Source organism: Lipotes vexillifer, unplaced genomic scaffold (genome assembly GCF_000442215.2).
Source record: "Lipotes vexillifer unplaced genomic scaffold, Lipotes_vexillifer_v1.1 scaffold545, whole genome shotgun sequence".
Lineage (NCBI taxonomy): Eukaryota > Metazoa > Chordata > Mammalia > Artiodactyla > Lipotidae > Lipotes > Lipotes vexillifer.
Genome location: NW_006779129.1, coordinates 1,288,028 through 1,308,022, shown reverse-complemented (window position 1 = coordinate 1,308,022; position 19,995 = coordinate 1,288,028). Strand labels below are relative to the sequence as shown.

Sequence of the window (19,995 nt, the reverse complement as noted above, 5' to 3'; positions counted from 1 at the left end):
GGGAGGGGGTCGTCACAGCCCAGAGGGAATGAGATGCAAGGCTCCCCCACCCCATGTCCTTGCTGGATGGGAGGCTGGGGCCTGGCTGAATAGGGCAGTTTGGTCTGTCAGGTTCCTGTCCTGCTGGGAGGTCCTCTCCTGGTCCCTTGGCCAGAGAGACACTTTTCCTTGGGTGTTTTGGTCTTTTGCCCATTGGTGTTTCCAGGTTGCCGGCTTCTTCATACTCCAAGCCTGGGATAACGATGCAAAAAGAAGACGTAAGGGACTCACCGCCACACTGTCCCCAGGCCCCCTGCTGCTCTGCCGCCTCCCCTCCGCCCTTCCGAGCCTCCTCGTGCTTGCTGTGTCTGTGCCATCCGGGGTTTTCAGTTGGGCTAAACGGGGGACGTGCCCTCAGTCTTCCCACCACACGAGCCCCTTTGCCTGCTCTGAATCCAGCTCTCAGCCAGTAAGAACAGAGTGCTCTGGACAGCTTGTGTGGTTGCTTTCAGAACTGATAACTGAGCTTCTCAGAAGCGCCTTCTAAGTGCCTTTCTCACACAGCCTCTGTGCTTCCCGCATGCTATACCTGTGCACGGTCTTCACAGTGTGCCCCACCCCCTCTCCTCCAGGATCAGCTTAACCATCACACGCCCTGACCGTGGCCAAGAGGACCCTTGGAGCACCTGCATCTCACTGAGGGCATGGGGCGGTCTGGCACTCGTGCCCATTCCAGACCTCAAGGAAATTACTTTCATTGAAACCATTCCCTAGTGGAAATATTAAAACACACACCGATACAGAATTGTGTGCTGAGCCCGAGTGCCCATCAGGCAGCGCCAGCATCACCAGCCATGGCCCCTCACTTTCATCCGTATCTACGTTTTCCCACCACGTGGGATCATTTTATAGTAATAAATCCCAGGTATCATTTCGTCTGTAAATATTTCAGTATACATCACTAAAAGATAAGCACTATTTCCACACCTAAACTGACTGAAAGTTATTTCTTAATACAATCAGCTATCCAGACAGTATTTTTATTTAAACTTCTCAATTGCAGAGTCAGTCTGATTCATTTTAGGTTCTTGTAATATCCAGTGCTGTGCATTTCATATAATAAACTTCCAGAAATTTATGTTGAAATAATTCATGAATATAAAATGTTAATGCTTTAAAAACTATCTGGAACACTCTCTTAAATAAACGAGTCTCGATAAAAACTCATTTAACCTTTAACTCATTTAACTGTATGTTTACCAGATATACAGTGAGAGTTAATGTCATTGACAAATGATTGTCACGGAAACTGTTTTACATATATGTTATATGAGAGAGATGTATAAGGTATAAGCATGATTTAGCACATTTTAGTCACCGTTTTCTTAAAAGCAATAAATTTGCCTCTTAACTGATTTATAATATAAATTTAATTTCTGTAAAAAAATGTGACTACAAAATTTGCAGATCTTTTTTCTCAATGGCAATTTGACGGGATTCTTTATTACAGATTATACGTTAGTACAGTCCTGCAAGGTATAGCCAAGGTATTTAGGAAGAGGAAACTCTTAAATTTGTTAATAATTATATAATTGGAATAATTGTTCTTTGAGGATTTGTTGTGGTTTCTCCTGACAACAGAATAATAAGTTATACTAAGAAATTAGATCAGATTTGAACAATTATGTGCTTTTTAGTTTCGTCCATGTGACGCTACTCAGTCCAGGTGAGGGGAGTAGTAGGGTGAATGCTGTGGCGTGTTCTTCCATAACCCAAACCAAAGTCTCCCCAGAGCAGAGATCAAGTGGCAGATGGGCGGGAGTTGTGTTTGGGGTTTGTCTTGATGAGAGGTGGCTTTCTGAGATTTAAGTGTGTCACCCTTCCCTTGGTTCGGAGCTCTCCATGGTCCTGAGCCCTGGAATCCAGGCCGTCCTCCGCAGCGTGGCCCGAAATCTTCCCTGCCATGGTACCCGCCCCCCCACCCCCCGCAACAGCAGAGTCCTGGCTGGGATCCTTGGGGGGACGCTGGGGGTCCTGTACCATGCTGAAGAGGTGGGAGAATGTTCTGTCCAGAGGGCAGACCTAACCGTCCTTGTTCTGCGATTTTTTTCCACAGAGGAGACTTACCTCGTATGACTGGTACACTCAGTGTCATTTTCTTGCTGTCTTTCAGACAGAAACAGTCTCCGCCAGTCAAGAAACCCTCAAAAGTATTTTGTCATGGATGCAGAAGATGAAGAAAACATGAGTAAGATCTAGGCCTATCACGTAGTATCAAGCGGCTTATTAAAAGCTTAGTGTTGTGAATTTATTGAATGGGACCAACTTGGGGAGGGTGATTCTTTTCCTTCGATACAGACTGTTAACGGTGGCATGTGTTTAATTTTTATGTAATCTCTACAGTAGGTATCGGTGTCTGCTGTGGGCATTTCCTTACAGCCGTTTGTCTGGATTTTCATTCCTTGCTGTCGTCCTGGGGTCCTGATGCACATGCCCGGAAGGGGAAGGCTTGCCTCCAGGTGCATGTGTCATAAAGCCGCATGGCTTCGTGCTCTGTCACTGCATGGTTCTCATGATCATGGTCCGATTTCCATCTGTGTAAATCTGAGATAACCTTTGAGATTGGTCATTTGGGGTGACAGTGCATAAAATCTTCCCTTCAAATACGGTGGGTTGTCCGTGCGTTTTGAAGGAAGGGGACTCGCATCAGTCTGTTGATCTTGTTTCCAAAGACTTTGATGGGCCTTTGGGCCGGCGTGGCCTGAAACCCCTTTCCACACTACCCTCTGGGATGGAGGGGATGGAGGGGACGGAGGGGCAGAGAGCCTCAGCTTTCCCCCTCTCGACATTGTTCATAGATGTTCATAGATGAAGAGTTCAGTGAATATACTTCTCTATTCTGTTTTGTCTTTAATCCCGGATAGAAGAGCATTTGCATAAGGTTAAATGCTCCCACAGAAGTTGGGAGCTTTCGGTAGGGAAATCACAACAGAGACATCAGTGTTCTGGTATGTGTGTAATGTGCATTGTTACTTGTCCATGTTGAGAGGTCCCGGGAAGAACCTGCAGGCGTGAGTGACGAACGGTCACCGAGGATGAGGATACAGTCCACCACTTTCCCTCGGCCTCACCCAGAACCCACAGCCGAGGCCTCGGAGTTGGCTTTGTCTGCACGCAGAAGCCAGGGGTTCTGCTCCACGAGTGTAGTGGGTGCCGTGGAGTTGCTGGGTCTTTGCTGGGTGACCCCGCAGTCATGTGCCCTCAGGCTGGAGGCCATTCCTGGGACGCAAGTGTGAGAAGATGTGACCAGGCGTGGTTTCATTCCATGTGGCAGCACCTCCTCCCGAGGCCACTGACTGCCCGTGGTGCTGCCCCCAGCACAGCTGCTCTCGGGGTCTTTGGAACCCAGCCTGTGTTCTCAGGGGTCAGCCCACTCCCCACTCCCTTTGTCACCCACGGCGCTGGTCATCAGGTATGGGAGGAAATGTCACAGTGTGTGTAGGGATATAACTATCCCCAGACTGATCCAGTAGTCTCTTACCGAGATAAAGAATCCTTCTGAATACATTTTCTGGAAAGATAAACTGTTGGCTCTAGTGCTGAAACTTGGAAATGCCAGTCCTGTACTTTCTATCATTTTGAAAGCGATGAAGAATTTTCATCATGGTTAATATTCACATTTATGAAATAAAGTAGCATGATATGGAAAGAGAAAGCATCTATTTAAGAAGAGTTATGATAGTGGGAGGTCTTTCTCCAATTTTAGTGTTTTATTTTCCTTTACATAGTAGCATTTTTAGTAAAGTAGAACATGAGCCGTATTTCCATGCTTCTGAAGCAAATAAGAACTTAGAATCTATGTGAACTATCTTATAGAAAGTGTATTTTTCTATAATCAATACGGATTATTTTTATTTTTTAAAAGAAAGCATTTGTTTGTTCCAGAGATTATAAACATTTGATTAAATGCATGTCAGGATATATTTATCGTGATCTGACTTCTGTTCAGTGGTGACGTCAGAATGTAAGCAGTCGTGGAGCGTGTGATGTTCTTGCTTTGTTAATCTCAATTCTGTCCTGCCCCACCCTTTCTAACCTTTTGTTTCCCTTGAGCACCGAAAGGAGTAACCTATTGAGCTTTTGCTGGAGGATGTTATAAATGAAAATTTAGTGTCCATTCCGTCAGCCTTGTCAACTGGGAGAAGTGGTGTGTGTCAGGAGTATGTACGCGTCAGGAGTACGCACGCAGGAGGCATGAAGTCTGTAGGGAAGGCGTGGCCATCTACCAATCTCTGCCACGGTGTGGTGGCAGTCTTCCCGTGGCCTGTGTTTAAACCAGGGCTGTTCTCACATCTCAGCTGAGTGGTGACAGCCCTGGGAATCTGAGAGCTTGAACTGTGGGGACTGGCAGCCGGTGACCCAGACTTGCTGCCACGTTAAGCCCCTCCTGTGGGTAGGGCCGATGAGCGTTTTCACTGTTTTTCTCAGTTTCCTTAGTATAGTCAGAATCTACTTTCACCTTATGTAGTAGAAACGGACCGAGGGCCACCGTACTGGGGTACTTGTAAACTGGCTTACAATTATGAAAAATATTTCCGTTGCTTAAAAGACTTATGTGGATTCTCAAAAACTAGTGGTAGGTCTTCAAGTACATTCATGTCAACAGTATTGTGAAGCCCTGTGATAGTTTACCCCCGAGCTTCCTGCGGCCAACAGCGTGTGCAAACTAACCAGGAAAACAAGGAGTTACTTCTTTTTCTCTTTTTAAAAAAGCTTTATCTGATAAACTTAAAGGGGAGAGTGAATGCTTTTTTATTGCCCTTTCTGCAATTAAAATCATATTTATTTGGCCATGAACTTTTAGAGTTCTAAAATTATCTTTATTAATTGTAAAAATAAACTACCTTTAAATGGTAGGATAACTAAATTATTCTGTAAATGCATCAAATATTTGTTTTTCTAAAAAAGACAAAGATGCCACCTTCAGTTGGGAAGTTAAGAGAGCTGTGGCCGTCTGCAGTGTCAGTCTTCCTATCTTGCCTTATATATGTTTTTCTATCATGGGATGTATTAAGGTTTCAGAGGCAAATCGGTCCCCATACATAATGAGAAAATGTTAAATGAATACCAGAAGTGAAGCTATATCCTTCAAAATAATTTCTAAAAGGCCAGAATACTTTACATAAGCAGTTTTCTAAGATCCATGAACCAAACCAAATAGCTGCACATATGAATTGCATATTTTAAACCAGAAAAACTAAGTAACTTGTGAAGGCACGTTTTAAATAATGTCTTCTTTTCTGGGAAAGGCTGCAATTGAAAGCCCAGCATGAGTATAGTTTGAGAGTAGATGGCATTGAAAAGGAAGAAAATGCCAAAATAAAGCGTACGTTTGTCGATACTGACATTAGATTTATTAATGTAAGGTCTTCCTGGGTTAGTTTATCGTCCCACATTTTGATAAACTTGAATAAAATGCCTCTAGATGCTTCAGAATATTCTTGTAGAAAAAGCTGATTTAAAAATGCACCTTATAATGCAAAAGCAGTCCGTGATATTAAATAGAAACAGGATTAGTAGTTGTTTCTCAGAACGTCAAGTTACTCCAGTCATTTCGGTTCAGGTGGGTAGCTCTGTGGTTAAATGCACAGCCCCACACGTATGCAGCCAGGAACAAAGTGTATAAGCACACATCACTTAACCAGTTACAGAGGGCGATAAAGGAATCTATAAATTTTGCATTTACAAGATCCTGCAACGAAGGCGTTGTAAGTTACTCTTTCTGGGCACCGCAGGTTCGAGCAGCACAGATGTTAAGGAAAACTGCGGTCTGGACGGCGCGCCCCCCAAGGACGGCAGCGCCCCGGGGCCTGGCGAGCGCGCCCCGCTCTCCAACGGGGGTGGCGGGGCCGCCGGCAGGAAGCGGGCCCTGGACGAGAGCAGCAACGGCCCCTCCAGGTTCCGCCTGAAGAAGCGGAGGAGGGCGCCGGGGCCCGCGCTGCCCAAGAACGCGCTGATGCAGCTCAACGAGATCAAGCCTGGCCTGCAGTACACGCTGCTGTCGCAGACGGGACCCGTGCACGCCCCGCTCTTCGTCATGTCGGTCGAGGTCAACGGGCAGGTCTTCGAGGGCTCCGGCCCCACGAAGAAGAAAGCCAAGCTGCACGCGGCCGAGAGGGCCCTGCGCTCCTTCGTGCAGTTCCCCAACGCCTCCGAGGCCCACCTGGCCATGGGCCGGGGCCTGTCCGCCCACGCGGACTTCACGTCCGACCAGGCCGACTTCCCCGACGCGCTCTTCAACGGCTTCGAGACCCCGGGCAGGCCGGACGGGCCCTTCTACCTGGGCGCCAATGGCGACGACTCCCTCAGCTCGAGCGGGGACCTCAGCCTGGCTGCGTCTCCCGTGCCTGCCAGCCTGGCCCAGCCACCCCTCCCCGTGCCCCCGCCCTTCCCACCCCCGAGCGGGAAGAACCCCGTGATGATTTTGAACGAGCTGCGCCCGGGACTGAAGTATGACTTCCTCTCGGAGAGCGGGGAGAGCCACGCCAAGAACTTCGTGCTGTCTGTGGTCGTGGACGGGCAGTTCTTCGAGGGCTCGGGGAGGAGCAAAAAGCTCGCCAAGGCCCGGGCCGCGCAGTCCGCCCTGGCTACTGTCTTTAACTTGCGCCTGGACCAGACCCCGTCTCGCCAGCCTGTCCCCAGCGAGGGCCTCCAGCTGCACTCGCCACAGGTGAGGAAAGCCGCCCGAGCGCGGCCGCGTGTTGCTCACGCTTTTAGACGGGGTGCGGTTGCCGTGGTCACTGGTGTCTTCTCGTCGCTCTGTCCTCAGCATGGGGAGGTCCTGGTAAGTCCGGCTGCCGGGCGGCCTTCCCGTGACTGTGCCGGTTGTGTGGCCGCTGCGAAGCCCAGCCAGGGCCGTGAGGTGCAGTGTGGCCAGTGCCGCCCACGGCGGGTGGGCCGAGGTGCCCTCCCTGTGCCGCCTGCCCCTGTGGCGACCACAGCCCACGGCAGCCTGTCGCGGAGGAGACGGGAGGGGAGGGGAGGGCCGGAGCCCTGGCACCCTGCCCCAGCTCAGTGGGGTCCCCCCTCCGTGTCTCACCTGGGACCCAGGTACAGGACAGGTGAGGCTGGCGGGTCAGCAGCTGAAACCCAAGTCTGGGTCAAGTGCCAGCGCCTCGCAGGTCCTGTCCAGGCAGAGGCCGAGCTGCAGCGGTGGCGAGCACACGTCAGAAGGGCCGGGGCGTCGGGGCCTCTGCAAGCGCTCCAGAGCCCGCCGGGTGCCTGGGGGTCTCGGCACCTGGAGTTCCCCAAGGTGTCCCTGCGGCTCCCCTGCTCAGCCGGAGGTGGGCACCCCTCTTGGTTTGGTCTTGGACAGGGCGAGAAGGGGGAATATCGGGGTGAAATTTCAGGGTGAAGAGAGGGGACATTTCAGGGTGGGCTCTGAGGAGAAGGAAGGAGGAAACGATGCTTTGTTGTCGTCTCAACACCCTAGAACTCCTCGGTTATTTATTGCTGCTTTTCCTGGAAATCCAAAATGATTCTGGTCTGTTGTAAAAACGTTCCTTTCAGGGAGAAAGTCTGACCCACTTCTCTATTCCTTTCTGTCAAAATATTATTCACTTTGAAGATAAAATACACACTGATCTGAGGAGAAAAAATGGAGGACTCCGAATTGACAGGACAGCCCACATTCGCTCAGGAAACTCGGCTTCCGTCTTGCCTTTCTGTAACCTCTGTGCAGTTGTCACCCGAGAGGACCAGTAGTTCTCGGCTTTAAAAAAAGGAAATTTATTTTCTTTCGCTTAAAGCGACCAAATACGGCATCAGTATAAAGTAACACATTCAGAGTATTTCGCTGATTTTTTATGAGCCAAGTAACCGCTTCCCGTGCATTAACTTGTTGTTAATATTATTCATAAGAACCGTTTAGTCCATTTATCATTTCACACATCGGTGGCGCTGGTTCCCAAGGGATTCTTTATTTTCAGGTTTACTATTTGTTAGAGTATTTCAGCCTGAGCCACAGTGGCCCTGTCTTCCTTTACCATTGGCAGTCCTGTGAAGAGACTGGACTCATCAAATGCCGTGACCCCCGGTGCTTGGTTCTGCGTGGGTGACACCTCGGCGGGCGGAGGTCTGCGTGTGCGTGTGCGTGGGTGTGTGCGTGTGCGCTGGCAGCCTGCCTCTGCCCTGGCTGTTATGTCAGTGGGGAGCAGTGACCAGAGCCCCTGGCTGGTGGAGCCTTGCCCGGGAGGGGCCGTCTCCGCCCTGCCCAGGTGGCCTCTGTGGCCCAGGCCAGCCAGGTCTGGGAAGGTGGAGCTGTCTCTCCCCCCGCCTGAGCCCGCCCCGCTCACAGGGCCCCCAGGGTGGCCCCCAGCCCCCGAGCGGTACCTCAGGAGGTAGTCGTGTCCTCATCGCAGGACCTGTGCCGGTCAGTCCTTTCTCTTTCCCCTGGGAATTTCCAGACGTACGGTCTAGAGGGGGTGAAACGTCCTGCTGTCTTGCGGGTGGAACTCTTGAAGGGCGTGGGCTGGCCACCCCTGGTCTCAGGACTTTTTGCCTCCATGGCGTTCACGGCGGCATCAGAGGGTTTAAGATCAGATGGCGTTGCCCACATGGTGTGTGCGCAGGGCGATCTGTCAGTGAACTTGGTGGACGTGGCTGGACCGAGCTGTCCCGCGGGGCCAAGCCTCGAGCTGACTTTGAGAGCATGTACCCTTCGTTATCATATCTGCCCCGAATCTAGAGGGAGATTGCTTCACGCCCAGTCCCTTCGGGGGACAGGAGGGCTGGCCTGGGCAGAGGCTGTCAGTGCAAGTGCCCGACTCCACGCTTTCCTGCTTTTCTCTGAGAGTCCCTGCATGGAGTGGGCCTCTGTTTCCTCTGGCTTCCCCTTCCCCTCCTGCCGTTCTCTTCCCACCGGAGGGCATCGTCGCCATCGTGTGATTGCACATCCTGACTTTCTGTCCGTGGCCTCGCTACCTTTCCTGCCTGCACACCTCCGCCCTCTGTGCCGCTGTCTAGGGTGCAGAGTGGGGCCCCGTCCCCTGCTCTTCTGGCCACACTCTGTGCCTTTGGCCTTAAGCACCGCCTTCTGGGGCTTGTTGCTGGCGCAGCGGCCGGTGAAAACATCCTGATGACGCTTCTTCCCAGAGAAGCCACCGTTTAGGGCAGGTGGCCTTTCTGTTCATTTGGGAGTATTTAATTGCGGGCCCAGCTGGGGACTCCAGACCAGTGTGAGCTGGTGGGACGTGGCTCCCGCGTGGCTCCTGGCACACACCTCCCATCAGGCATCGTTTCCCAAAACACCGAGCGTCCGTTCTATCCAAGATGAGTCATAAGCTGTGGAAGTAGGACCGTGTCCAAAATCTCACCGATGTGTTCGCTTCTGAGAGGCACTCCCTTCAGTCCAGTGGCTCCCTGGCCTGGAAATGCACCACGAGAAGTCTTCTAAAATCACATTACACTTGCCCTGTACAAGTGTAGCCTCTGGTGCATTCTGGTGTCACTCGATCTAAGTGACAAATGCCCTTACGGGCTCTAAGCGATGCTGGTTTCTGAGTGGCTGGGCCGCAGTAATTAGTTTTAGATGTTGACATCACTGAGACACACATGGACCCGGGCGCCTTTGGGAGGGAGGTGCTGTGAGCTTAGTGATCCTGCAATGTGACCGCCCTTCAGACCTCCCCTTTCTCTTCCCACGTGTCCCCCGTGGGGCCTCGCCAGCCCTGAGCTGACTGGGCCGCACCTCCTGTGGTTTCACTTCTTCCCGAAGCCCTGCCACTCGGGGGCTGTGGCTGCGGGACTCGGAGCCGCAGAGGGTGGGAGGGGGGTGACCAGGCAGGCGCTCTCGCCTCCGGGCCTGGGTCCCTCCCCCGGGGCAGGGCTGTTGTGAGGAGGCCTCACCTGCTCAGGTGCTGGCTCCCATGCGGTTGGGCTCCAGACTGTCCTTCTGCAGAGACCCTCGCACGCCCCTTGGGCGTCTGTTTCCAAGGAATGTCTGGGAGGAAAAAATGTGCGCGCACGCACACGCACACGCACACACGCGCGCGCTCGTTTGCCAGACTTACCTTTGTGGTTCCAGAGGAGAGGCCCCGGAACGTGGCCCCAAGGGGAGCACTGAACCCCTGCTTGGTCCGCAGGTCTTAGCCGATGCCGTGGCGCGCCTGGTTCTGGAGAAGTTTGGGGACCTGACGGACAACTTCACCGCCCCCCACGCGCGCAGGAAAGTTCTTGCTGGAATCGTCATGACAACAGGTAACCACGTTGGCGGTGTGTCCACCTGCCTGCTTTCATGCTTAATAAAGGTGAAATGCTTTCAGTCTAGAAAAATCTCTGTGACACCAGCAGGAGGTCACTTTTTCATTCTCCTTCAGAACGTTCACCGTGTGCAGATAGAGGAACTGCGCTTATATTTTTCTGCTACAGGTTGATCTTTTTAACCTAAGGTTTTCATCTGGAGAAAGAGTCCTATATTAATATTTGATCCCTGTAATCTTACGGGAATGGCCTTGATCGACCCTGGAAACCTGCAGGAGAGCTGTTAGTTCTTACTTCACTTGGAAGTAGGACTTAATCTGATTTATCCGTTAATGTTAACGCTGCCAGATAAGTTTCTGTGTGACTTTTACGGGGGAGAGAGGAAGCCCTAGCAAGAGTAGAAAATCTGTGGGGGTAAAGCACGCTTTGGGATAGCAGAAGAAACCCTATTAAACTTGTGTCTAAGTTCCCAGCAGCGAAGGGAACCCTTCCTGAGTTCTCGTCCCACATCCCAGGAGTGAGCCCGCCAAGCAGCGTCTCCGTGGGTCCCTCCTGGGAACAGGAAAGCACGGCCTCGGCCAGTGCCTGCATCTTTGGGTGGCCGGGAGGACCCTCTGCTCCTTGGGGCTGAGTCTGGGGCTGTCCCTTTCTTCTCGGAGCATCTGCTTAGCCCAGCTGGCCAAGCCTGGCCTGCTGTGTGTAGGAAGCCAGCAAGAGGCCAGAGAGGGGGGCGGCGGGGGGTGGTTGATCTGTCTACACCCGGCGGGCAGGGGCAACCCCAGTTCCCATGGGGCGACTGCCCGTCCCTTTCTCCTGAGGCGTGGTTCACCTCTGATCATGGACAGGACCTGATTCTCTGATCCTCAGAGCTGACCACGCTCCGTGCCCTAGAGGACAGGATCTCGTTTTCTTGCTGTGTCTTTACCTTGGCACAGCTGAGAGCTGTCTGACGGGTAGGATGAATGCTCTGAACAGTCACTTGGGTTTCAGTGTTTGTTCTGATGTGAGCTGCCTGTATTTTGTCCCTCTGCTCCCTCCATCTCCTTGCTGTCATCCTGTACACACGTAAAGGTGAACGCGTATGCTGCTGGATGATGTAGTTTCCTAAGCAAGGCGCTGCCCTTCCCGGTGACGGGAGTGAGCGAGCCTGTGGTTTTTCATCCAGGTGTTTTAACCGCCTCAGAAGGGGCACGTTACCTCGTGGGGGCATTTTGCCCCATAGTGTGTGTTGCACTTGGGACCCTCCGCTCGAAGCCACGGTTTACGCCTGAAGGCAGCACCACACTGCGCGTAGCACGTGGTCCTGACGTCAGGAGACCTGGTTCAAATCCCCAGGCCGACTTTGAGGGCCCTGTGCCTCAGTCCCCTCATCTGCAAATGGAGACAGTGGTAGGATGGGCCTCGGAGGACATGGGAGGGAAGTGAGGTACCTTCCCCGACAGGCCACGCACAGGGCCTGCACCCTGTCATACGTGGTCTGTCTGTCGACACCTGCATATCAGAGTGATGGCTCCCGAGGTTCCCCAGTGCTGACGGCTGCACTCACTCCCCGTGCAGTTAAACGGTGCCAGACCGCCGACAGCCCCCTGCATGACTCCTGGGCCCCCGGGGTGAGTGTCAGGCAGTCCTCCCAGCCTCTGCAATGCTTTGATGTTACTTCCAGGATTCATTACCAGGCCAGTCTGTCTCTACACAGTGCTCCCCCATGTCCACTGGGGAGTGTTCAAGAAAAGACTAGTGCGTTCCAGGTGAAGTAACTTTCCAGGTAGAATCTTTACACGCAAGAGTGGGGAGGGTTACCCTCCCGGAATGTGCAAAGCAAGGCTCGGGGGGCCCGTTAGCAGCGCCCAGGTGAGGGTCAGTGGCAGGGTGCGAAAATGAGCTGATGTCTCCCAGGTCAGTCCCTGGGAATGTGGGTCCAGCCCGGGCGTGGCAAGGAATAGCGAGGAACGATTTCTCTTCTGTTTTTCAGGCACAGATGTGAAGGATGCCAAGGTGATCAGTGTTTCCACAGGGACAAAGTGTATTAACGGAGAGTACATGAGTGATCGCGGCCTTGCGCTGAACGACTGCCACGCAGAAATCATATCTCGAAGATCCTTGCTTAGATTTCTTTACACACAGCTTGAGCTTTACTTAAAGTAAGTTTAGCAAGTAAATAATAAAGGAAGCTGTTTCTTTTTAATTGTCCTCTCATCAGAATGTACTGCAAAACTTTCCACTGCTTCTGTAAGCACTGAAAAATTCTCAACCTAGTAACTTTCTGGGTAACAGTGAGGTTGGATCCCATTTCCCCATGAAGCCGAATTATAACACAGACACTTGCATGCACATACACGCCACACGTGTAGTCAGAGGGGCCATGTCTGTGTTTCAGACCCCGAGCTTTCATTTTATGCAGAAGTAAGTGCTGGGGAGGTGGGCAGTGCTGCCCCAGTCACTGTGCCCAGAACGGCTGACCGTGGACCTGACTGCTTCTCGCCACAGGCCACATCTGACACGCTTCCTTTCTGTTCTGAGGTCATGAATGAGGAGGAGGGGTTCCTTGCGTATTGATGGCCTGTCCCACTGGTGAGCAGACAGGAACTGTGCTAATTATCATTAACATATAAAATAAATACCCCGTTGTAAACACTGGCCTTTGCAAATCATCGTAAGCTATGACAGACTAAATTTTGATTGTATTCAGCTTTAAAGTTTATCTTTGCAACTTGTTTCCTTTCAGTAGCAAAGATGATCAAAAAAGATCCATCTTTGAGAAGTCCGAGCGGGGAGGATTTAAGCTGAAGGATAAGGTCCGGTTCCATCTGTACATCAGCACCTCCCCCTGTGGGGATGCCAGGATCTTCTCACCACACGAGCCCGTCCTGGAAGGTATGGCACTAGGCTCGTCCACGGCCGCAGTGTCTCAAGAAAACTCATGAAACACCTACATTAATATCCTTTCCTCTTTAAAAATTTCCACCTTGGATGTGGACCTGGTAGGAACATATAAAAACGTGAGGTTTTTCTTCTCAGTAAGTTGAAATTTTAATGAATGAAAATGTGGATTCTAATGAGAAGTTAGAGTAGAGTGAGGATATTAGATCAAAATTGTTTTCAGTTTTTAAATTTGGGTAATACCTGTCTCTGAATTGGAAGTGTACGTCATCATCCATGTTTCTGGGGAGTCATAGTTTAATGAGTGTGTAATCGAATTAGAAAAGCAGGTGCAGGCTGGTGGCCACCACGTGCCCTCCATCCTCCCTTGTTCTCACGTTTGTTAGTGCTCTTGTTTCATAGGAGTTTGTACCCACATCCCTTCTCACAAGCTTAAGCATTATTCATTCCAAATAGAACATTTGATTACATTATTTTTCTTGATTATAAAAGCAACATATACCCACTGTAGAAAGTTGCTAAATATTTTTAAAACATAAGAAAGAACATTTAAATCACTCCATAGTCATATAACCTGGAGATAATCGCTCTGGCTGTTTGTGAATGCTTCCTCTGAATTTATTTCTGCATCATTATAGGTTTATTTTTGAAAATTTAAATATACAGCAAAGAAATATAGCAAATACCCAAATATCCATCACCTAGAATTAGCAAATGTTAGCATTTTGTCCTGTCTGCTTCAGCTCGTTTCTAATGATAGAAATAAATCATTTTGATTAAAATGGAAGCCCTCTTTTCTCCCAACCACTAAGGAGACCACCTTCTTGAATTTGGTTTGTAGTACCTGTCAAATTTTATGTACTTACATTGTACACATATATCTTACGTGTATATGGCGTAAACATATGCACACATAAGTGAAAAGTGTATTTTGAATCGATAGGGTGTTGTTAGATGTGCTTTTCGGTGAGTTAAGTATATGGTCAACTACCGGTGGACCCTCCCAGGAGGATCTTACGTTTCTGTCTTAGAACCAGCAGACCGCCATCCGAATCGTAAAGCCCGGGGACAGCTGCGGACGAAAATAGAGTCTGGTGAGGGGACGATCCCAGTCCGCTCGAATGCCAGCATCCAGACGTGGGACGGGGTGCTGCAAGGGGAGCGGCTGCTCACCATGTCCTGCAGTGACAAGATGGCGCGGTAAGCACCCCCCACTGCCGAGTACGTGGGGCGCATGCTGCCATTCCCAGAAACACTGGGGCTTCACCCCCATTTCCTACCTCATGTGTTCCACAGATTCTCTGAAGGACTAAGGTTCTAAACAGGCTTCGGGGGTCACCTTGAGGGGATAAAGGTGGGGTCTCCGTGGGCAGAGGCTCTTGAGCCCTGTCCTTTTGGGTTTTTATGGAGGCGTCCCTACAAAGGCACTGTTGATTAGAATCATGGGCAATTGGTGTTTGAACTCAACCTCCAGCCCCCTCCCCATGCTTTAAGCAGGTTCGCCTACACCAGGAGATCAGGGGGGCAGGACTGAAAGTTCCCACCTTCTATAATCACGTAGTTGGCTCCACAGACAACCAGCCCCCCATCCTTAGGTGGGTAACAGAGTCCACCTCATTAACATAAGACACCTTTATGGCTCTAATCACTTAGGAAATTCCAAGGGTTTGGGAGCTGTGAGCCAGGAACCCCAGAAGAAGACCAAATACGTATAAGAAAAATACATTTTTGGTCATCTGAATGATCAAGTGTACTTTTCTGATGAATCACAATATAATTACTGTAGCTTCGTAGTAAGTCTTGAGGTCAGATAGTCTCAGTGTTCCAACTTTGTTCTCCAGTGTTGTATTGGCTGTTCTGGGTCTTTTGCTCCTTCATATAAACCTTAGAATCAGTTTGTCAACATCCACAAAATACTGTGCTGGGAGTTTGATTGGGTTTGTGTTGAATCTATAGATCAGGTTGGGAAGAACTGACATCTTGACAATATTGAGTCTTCCTATCCACGAACATGGAATATCTCTCCATTTACTTAGTTCTTTGATTCTTTTGTCAGTTTTAGAGTTTTCCTCATATAGGTCTTGAATATGTTTTGTTGGATTTGTGCTTAAATATTTGATTTTGGGAGGCGTTCGTGTAAATGGTGTTTTGTGTTTTTAATTTCAAGTTCTCCATGTTCATTGTCAGTCACAAATGATTTTTGACCAAAGGTTCAAAAAGCCAATTCGGTAGAGAAAGAACAGTCTTTTTAACAAATGGTGCTGGGACAATTGGACATCCCTATGTAGAAACAAAAAAAAATGAACCTGATATTTTGCACCATATACAAAAATTAACTGAAGATGTGTCATAGACCTAAATGTGTAAAAGTTCTAGAAGAAAACAGGAGAAAATCCTGGCAACTGGGATAGGCAATTTCCTAGACACGATACCAGAAGCACTCTCCATGAAAGGAAAAAGTGATAAGTTGGACCTCATCAAATGAAAACTTACTTCTTTGAAAGACACTGTTAAAAGAATGAGAAGTAAAGTCACCGACTGGAAGAAAATATTTACAAATCATGTATCTGATAAAGGGCCTGTATCCACAATATATAAAGACCCTCTAAACCCAACAAGGGGGAAAAACAATTTTTAAAATGGGCAAAATATTTTAATGGACACTTCACCAGAAAAGATGTCAAATTAGCACACGAGAAGACGCTCCACGTCGTTAATCACGGGGAGTGCAGGAGGGCTGTGAAGGCACGTGCTTGGCTCTAAGGCTAGACCCCTGCCCGGCGCGGCGGGGACCGCAGGAGCTGGAGCGCCATCCTCCCAGGCTGGGGACCGATGCTGCAGCCATTCTGAGGACAGCTTGGCAGCCGTGTGCCCCAGCTGTTCCACTCCTGTTTCCCGAGAGAAGGGGAAGCATTGTCCCCAGAGACTCACATAGGAGTGCTCACAGCAGCTTCCCTGTACAAGTCAAACACTGGAAGCAGCCCGAACTGCTGTCAGTCTATAAACGGGGGTAAGCAGGGGGTGTGTCTGTGCCACGGGGCACTGCTCAAGCAAGGGACAGAATAAACAGTGATGTACAGTCAGTGCATCAATTTCTAGAAAGTGCAAACTACGTCACAGTGACAGAAAGCAGATCAGTGGTTGCCTGGGGATAGGGGGCCAGAGCAGGAGGGGGCAGGAGGAAGGCCTAGAGCAAGGTGTGAGGAGACTCTGGGGTGGTCTCAGGGGTGTGTAAACATCAGGACTCCCCAAACCCTGTGCTTTAACCACGTGCGGGGCACTGTGTGTCAGCTGCCCCTCAGCAGCTCACAGAAGAGGTCACAGTGGAAGTTAGGAAATGGTTGTAAGTAAGTGACAGAAAGCCCCACAGCTACTGAGTCAGAAAGAGAACAGTGGAGCAAATCCAAATAAGTAGAAAAAAGAGAACGATAAAGACCAGAAATTATTATTAGACGCAACAGAGATGAGCAGCGAGGAGCACCGAGACCCAGTGACGCTTCTTTGAAAAAGGTAACGAAATTGGCAGAACTTGGGCAAGTCTGACCAAGATAGAAGGCCCAGCCAAGCCAGATTAGGGGAGGAAAAGCAGGTGGTCAGGGACGCAGCAGGAACGGAAATGTGCTCAGGTAGTTACAGTGAGAATTACAGACACTGCGTTACAGATATCTTTTACAACTGAGATGAAATAAAAACTTTTTAGAAAAGTGTACATTTGTAAAATTGACTCAAGCATCGGTAGAAAATTTGAATGGAATTCTAGCCATTAATTAAACCAGTCACCCCCCACTCCCAAGAAATAGATAAATTGAAGCAAGTCAAAGAGGTGGCTGTGGAGAAAGAGGACGCAGGTCTCCCAGGAGGCTTTTCTGTGAGAGGCTCTGCATTTGGGGGGCTGCCTACCACCTGTATCCCCAAACTAGACCAGGAAGGAAAACAAAATGACAAGCCATCCTCAATTATAAAAACACTCACATTTACACTGAATCCAATCGTACTTTTAATAGCTTGATTGGTTTTTTCCAAATCTATAACTTCAATCAAAATCTCATTTTTCATAGCACTTGACACTCAAGTGGAAAAGTAACCGCGTCAAGCTGAGTGGCAAAGGCAGCAGGGAGGTGTCATAGAGCACAGACAGACCTGGAGAGGGACATCCGGGTACATTGTGCCCCAGTTGTGAGCAGGTTCGCCTACACTGAGGAGGAAACGTAACTGGATAGAAGTTTATTGATCTCTCATGGAAATCAAGTTTGGGAACAGGTCACCCGGAACTGCTGTGGTCGGCTGGTCACCCTGAGGCCAGGTTCCGTCCTCCTGCACCGCCACTGTGTCGCCTGTCCTCAGGGTCTCCCCAGTGCCCAGAGCTGGCCAAATCCCCAGCAGCAGGAGGGCCAGATGGGCAGGCCTCCAGCGGCTCGGGCTGGCAGGGCAGCTGCGTTTCACCACCGAGGACCTGGTGTGCGGCCGCATCTCCTTGTGGAGGAGCCTGGGTTAGCTGCCGTCTGGAGGGGGATGGAGGCCCTGTTGCTCAGAAGGGAAGGGACGCAGGGCTGCAGCTGTGGTCTGTGCCACGTGGGGGACTCGTGGATGAGGTGACCCGGCTGGCGTCCATCCTGAGCCAGGGCCACGTACGCAGAGGCACCTGCCGACAGATAAAGACCCGGGGCTGCACCGTGGTGCCCAGCACTGCTGGCGGGCCTCCACCTCAGCAGGCTTCTTCAGCAGGGCACAGAAAGCCCAAATGAAAAAGAGAACCATGAATCAGTTCGACCGTATTGAAATTTTAAAACTTATTTACCAAAACCCCCATAGATATATTGGAAAGAAAAGCCACACTCTGGGAAAAGAGATCTGACTCACATAACCAGCAAAAGGTTTATAAAGATAATTCCCACAGCTCAGCAAGTCAGAGGCATGGACTGGAAGGGCCTTTGCTGGGGGGCTGTGAATGCTCCATCTTCCTGAAGTGGGGCTCCACGCATGCACATAAAAGTCAAAACTCAGGGACGCAAGCCCTTAAGATCTGTGCCTTTCACCGTGTACAGTGGTCGTCATCTCGAAGAATAAGCAGACGCAAGGCAGGAGGAAGGGGACAGCGTGGGGACAAGTGCCCTGGCCTGCCCCCTTCCCAACCCTGTGGCTCCACCACCCAGGGCTAGCGCTCGGCCCGTGAAGCTGACCCAGCTCAGACACGGGGGCTGGGATTGGGGATCAGGTTCCCACACACCCCTGACTTGGCTGCAAATCGAGGGTCCCATCCGTGGGTTCAGTAGGTCGCTAGGAAGGCTCACCAGTCAGCCAGATGGAAGGGGTACGTGGGAGGAGGAGCCCACCCCTCAGCCTGGGGAGCTTCCAGCCCTGTCCTCAGGGGTCTCTATGCAGACGGATTGAATCCTTGGTCCTTGGTGATTAACTCAACCCCAGCCCCTCTCCCCTTCCGGAACCACCCTCTAATCCTGTGGTTGGTTCCCCTGGCCACCAGCCCCTTCCTCCCGAGTCACCTGGTCAGCATGAATTCGGCATGGTTGAAAGCGGCTAGTTGCTCAGTATCACACCAGCAAATGGCCGGATGGCGCCATGAGGCGGCCAGCTCCTTACAAGCCCCTCCCGTCCCTGCTGTGGGGGAGTGAAGAGTCCCCTGGGCTGTCCCGTCCCTATGGAAGGCCCACAGCAGGTACGGGGAGGGCTGGCCTGGGTCTTAGAGAGAGGCAGGGCCACCTCCCACAGATGGTTCCAGATGGGGACAAGGGCAGTGGGCTGGCTTTGGAGTGAGGCCACAGTGGGCTGGGGTGGGGGAGGTGAGCCGTGCTGCCGGGGTCCATCTGGAGGGCAGTCCCGGGAGCGGTGTGGGGCCTGGGGTGGGAGGGGCCCGCGGGGGGCTCCCCGCCTCTGGGTGAGTTCTGTCGGCTGGGCCAGGCGTGGGTGGGAGGGAGGGAGTTCTCGGCACTGCTGAGCCCGGAGGTGGGGGGAGCAGAGACCACCTGCCGGAGGGCAGCAGCTTGACTGTTCAGAGCGCTGGGCGTCCACCACCTTCACTGTGTGGGCGCAGACTCAGAGGTGGGCCAGGAGGGCGAAGGGGGGTTTTGGCTGTGCCCCTCCGGGATCGGGGGGAAGGCTGTAGGTCGGCACAGGGGAGCTGGGCCGGTACGTGACAGCACGACCACGCTCTGAAGCCTGTCCTCCGAGAAGTGACAGAGCAGGAGGGACGCCTGTGTGCAGACACCTGTGTGCTGCGGCGCCAGCACTGCAGCCCCTGTGAGGCGGGGTCGTGGGGTGGGGCCAGTTTCCAGTCTTCACAGAGGGCTGCCCTGGGGCGGCGGGCTGCAGCGCACACACCCTACGCGTGCACATCCTCGCTGTTCTCTGGAAGGCTCACTGGCGGGAGATGCAGCAGAGTGGCTGGTGTGCCAGACCACTGCCCACCAGGGCCTCCGCAGAGCAGTGGTGCCTAGAGTTCGCGAAGCATGTGTTCAGAGCTAACGGCTTGTGTGTAACAAGTTTAGGTCTCTGCAGGATCGCTGGTTTCAAGTTTGCCCCAGGGGTCTGAATTCAGCTCAGCTTGGCCTAAACCCACAAAGACGCTTCTGATTCACATAAGAAAGGGTGCGCTGTGGTTTCTGTAAGCGCCGAATGTTTCTTGCTTTTCTTCGCTAGATAGGAAAACGTGTGTTTTAATTTCCTCTTTAGAGGGTGGGAGGGATGGGATGTAGCAATTTGAGGATTTGTCCATTCAGCACCTATTGATCTGTGTATGCCAGGTGTGTAGGTTAAGTGCTGGGGTATTTCCAGTGAACTAAACAGTCCAGTCCCCCTCCACGTGGAGTGTATGTACGGGAGGGCGGGTGGTGGCGCACGGTAAGTGCTGCAGGAGGTTGG

General features: G+C 51.3%; 1 protein-coding gene across 2 annotated transcripts in view; it reads left to right on the top strand.

The window, feature by feature from the left end:
* The first annotated feature begins 2,152 nt into the window (after positions 1-2,152).
* The window catches only part of ADARB1 (adenosine deaminase RNA specific B1), a 37,765-nt gene continuing 19,922 nt past the window's right edge, over positions 2,153-19,995 (top strand). Inside the window, exons 1-7 of one of the 2 annotated variants that reach the window (XM_007452487.1) lie at positions 2,200-2,227; positions 5,775-6,709; positions 10,122-10,236; positions 12,212-12,380; positions 12,965-13,129; positions 13,410-13,423; positions 14,151-14,319. In XM_007452487.1, coding sequence (XP_007452549.1) covers positions 2,200-2,227; positions 5,775-6,709; positions 10,122-10,236; positions 12,212-12,380; positions 12,965-13,129; positions 13,410-13,423; positions 14,151-14,319 — 1,595 coding nt within the window. Of the gene's footprint in view, positions 2,228-5,774; positions 6,710-10,121; positions 10,237-12,211; positions 12,381-12,964; positions 13,130-13,409; positions 13,424-14,150; positions 14,320-19,995 lie in introns of both variants that reach the window. The other variant, XM_007452486.1, reaches the window with a different exon arrangement.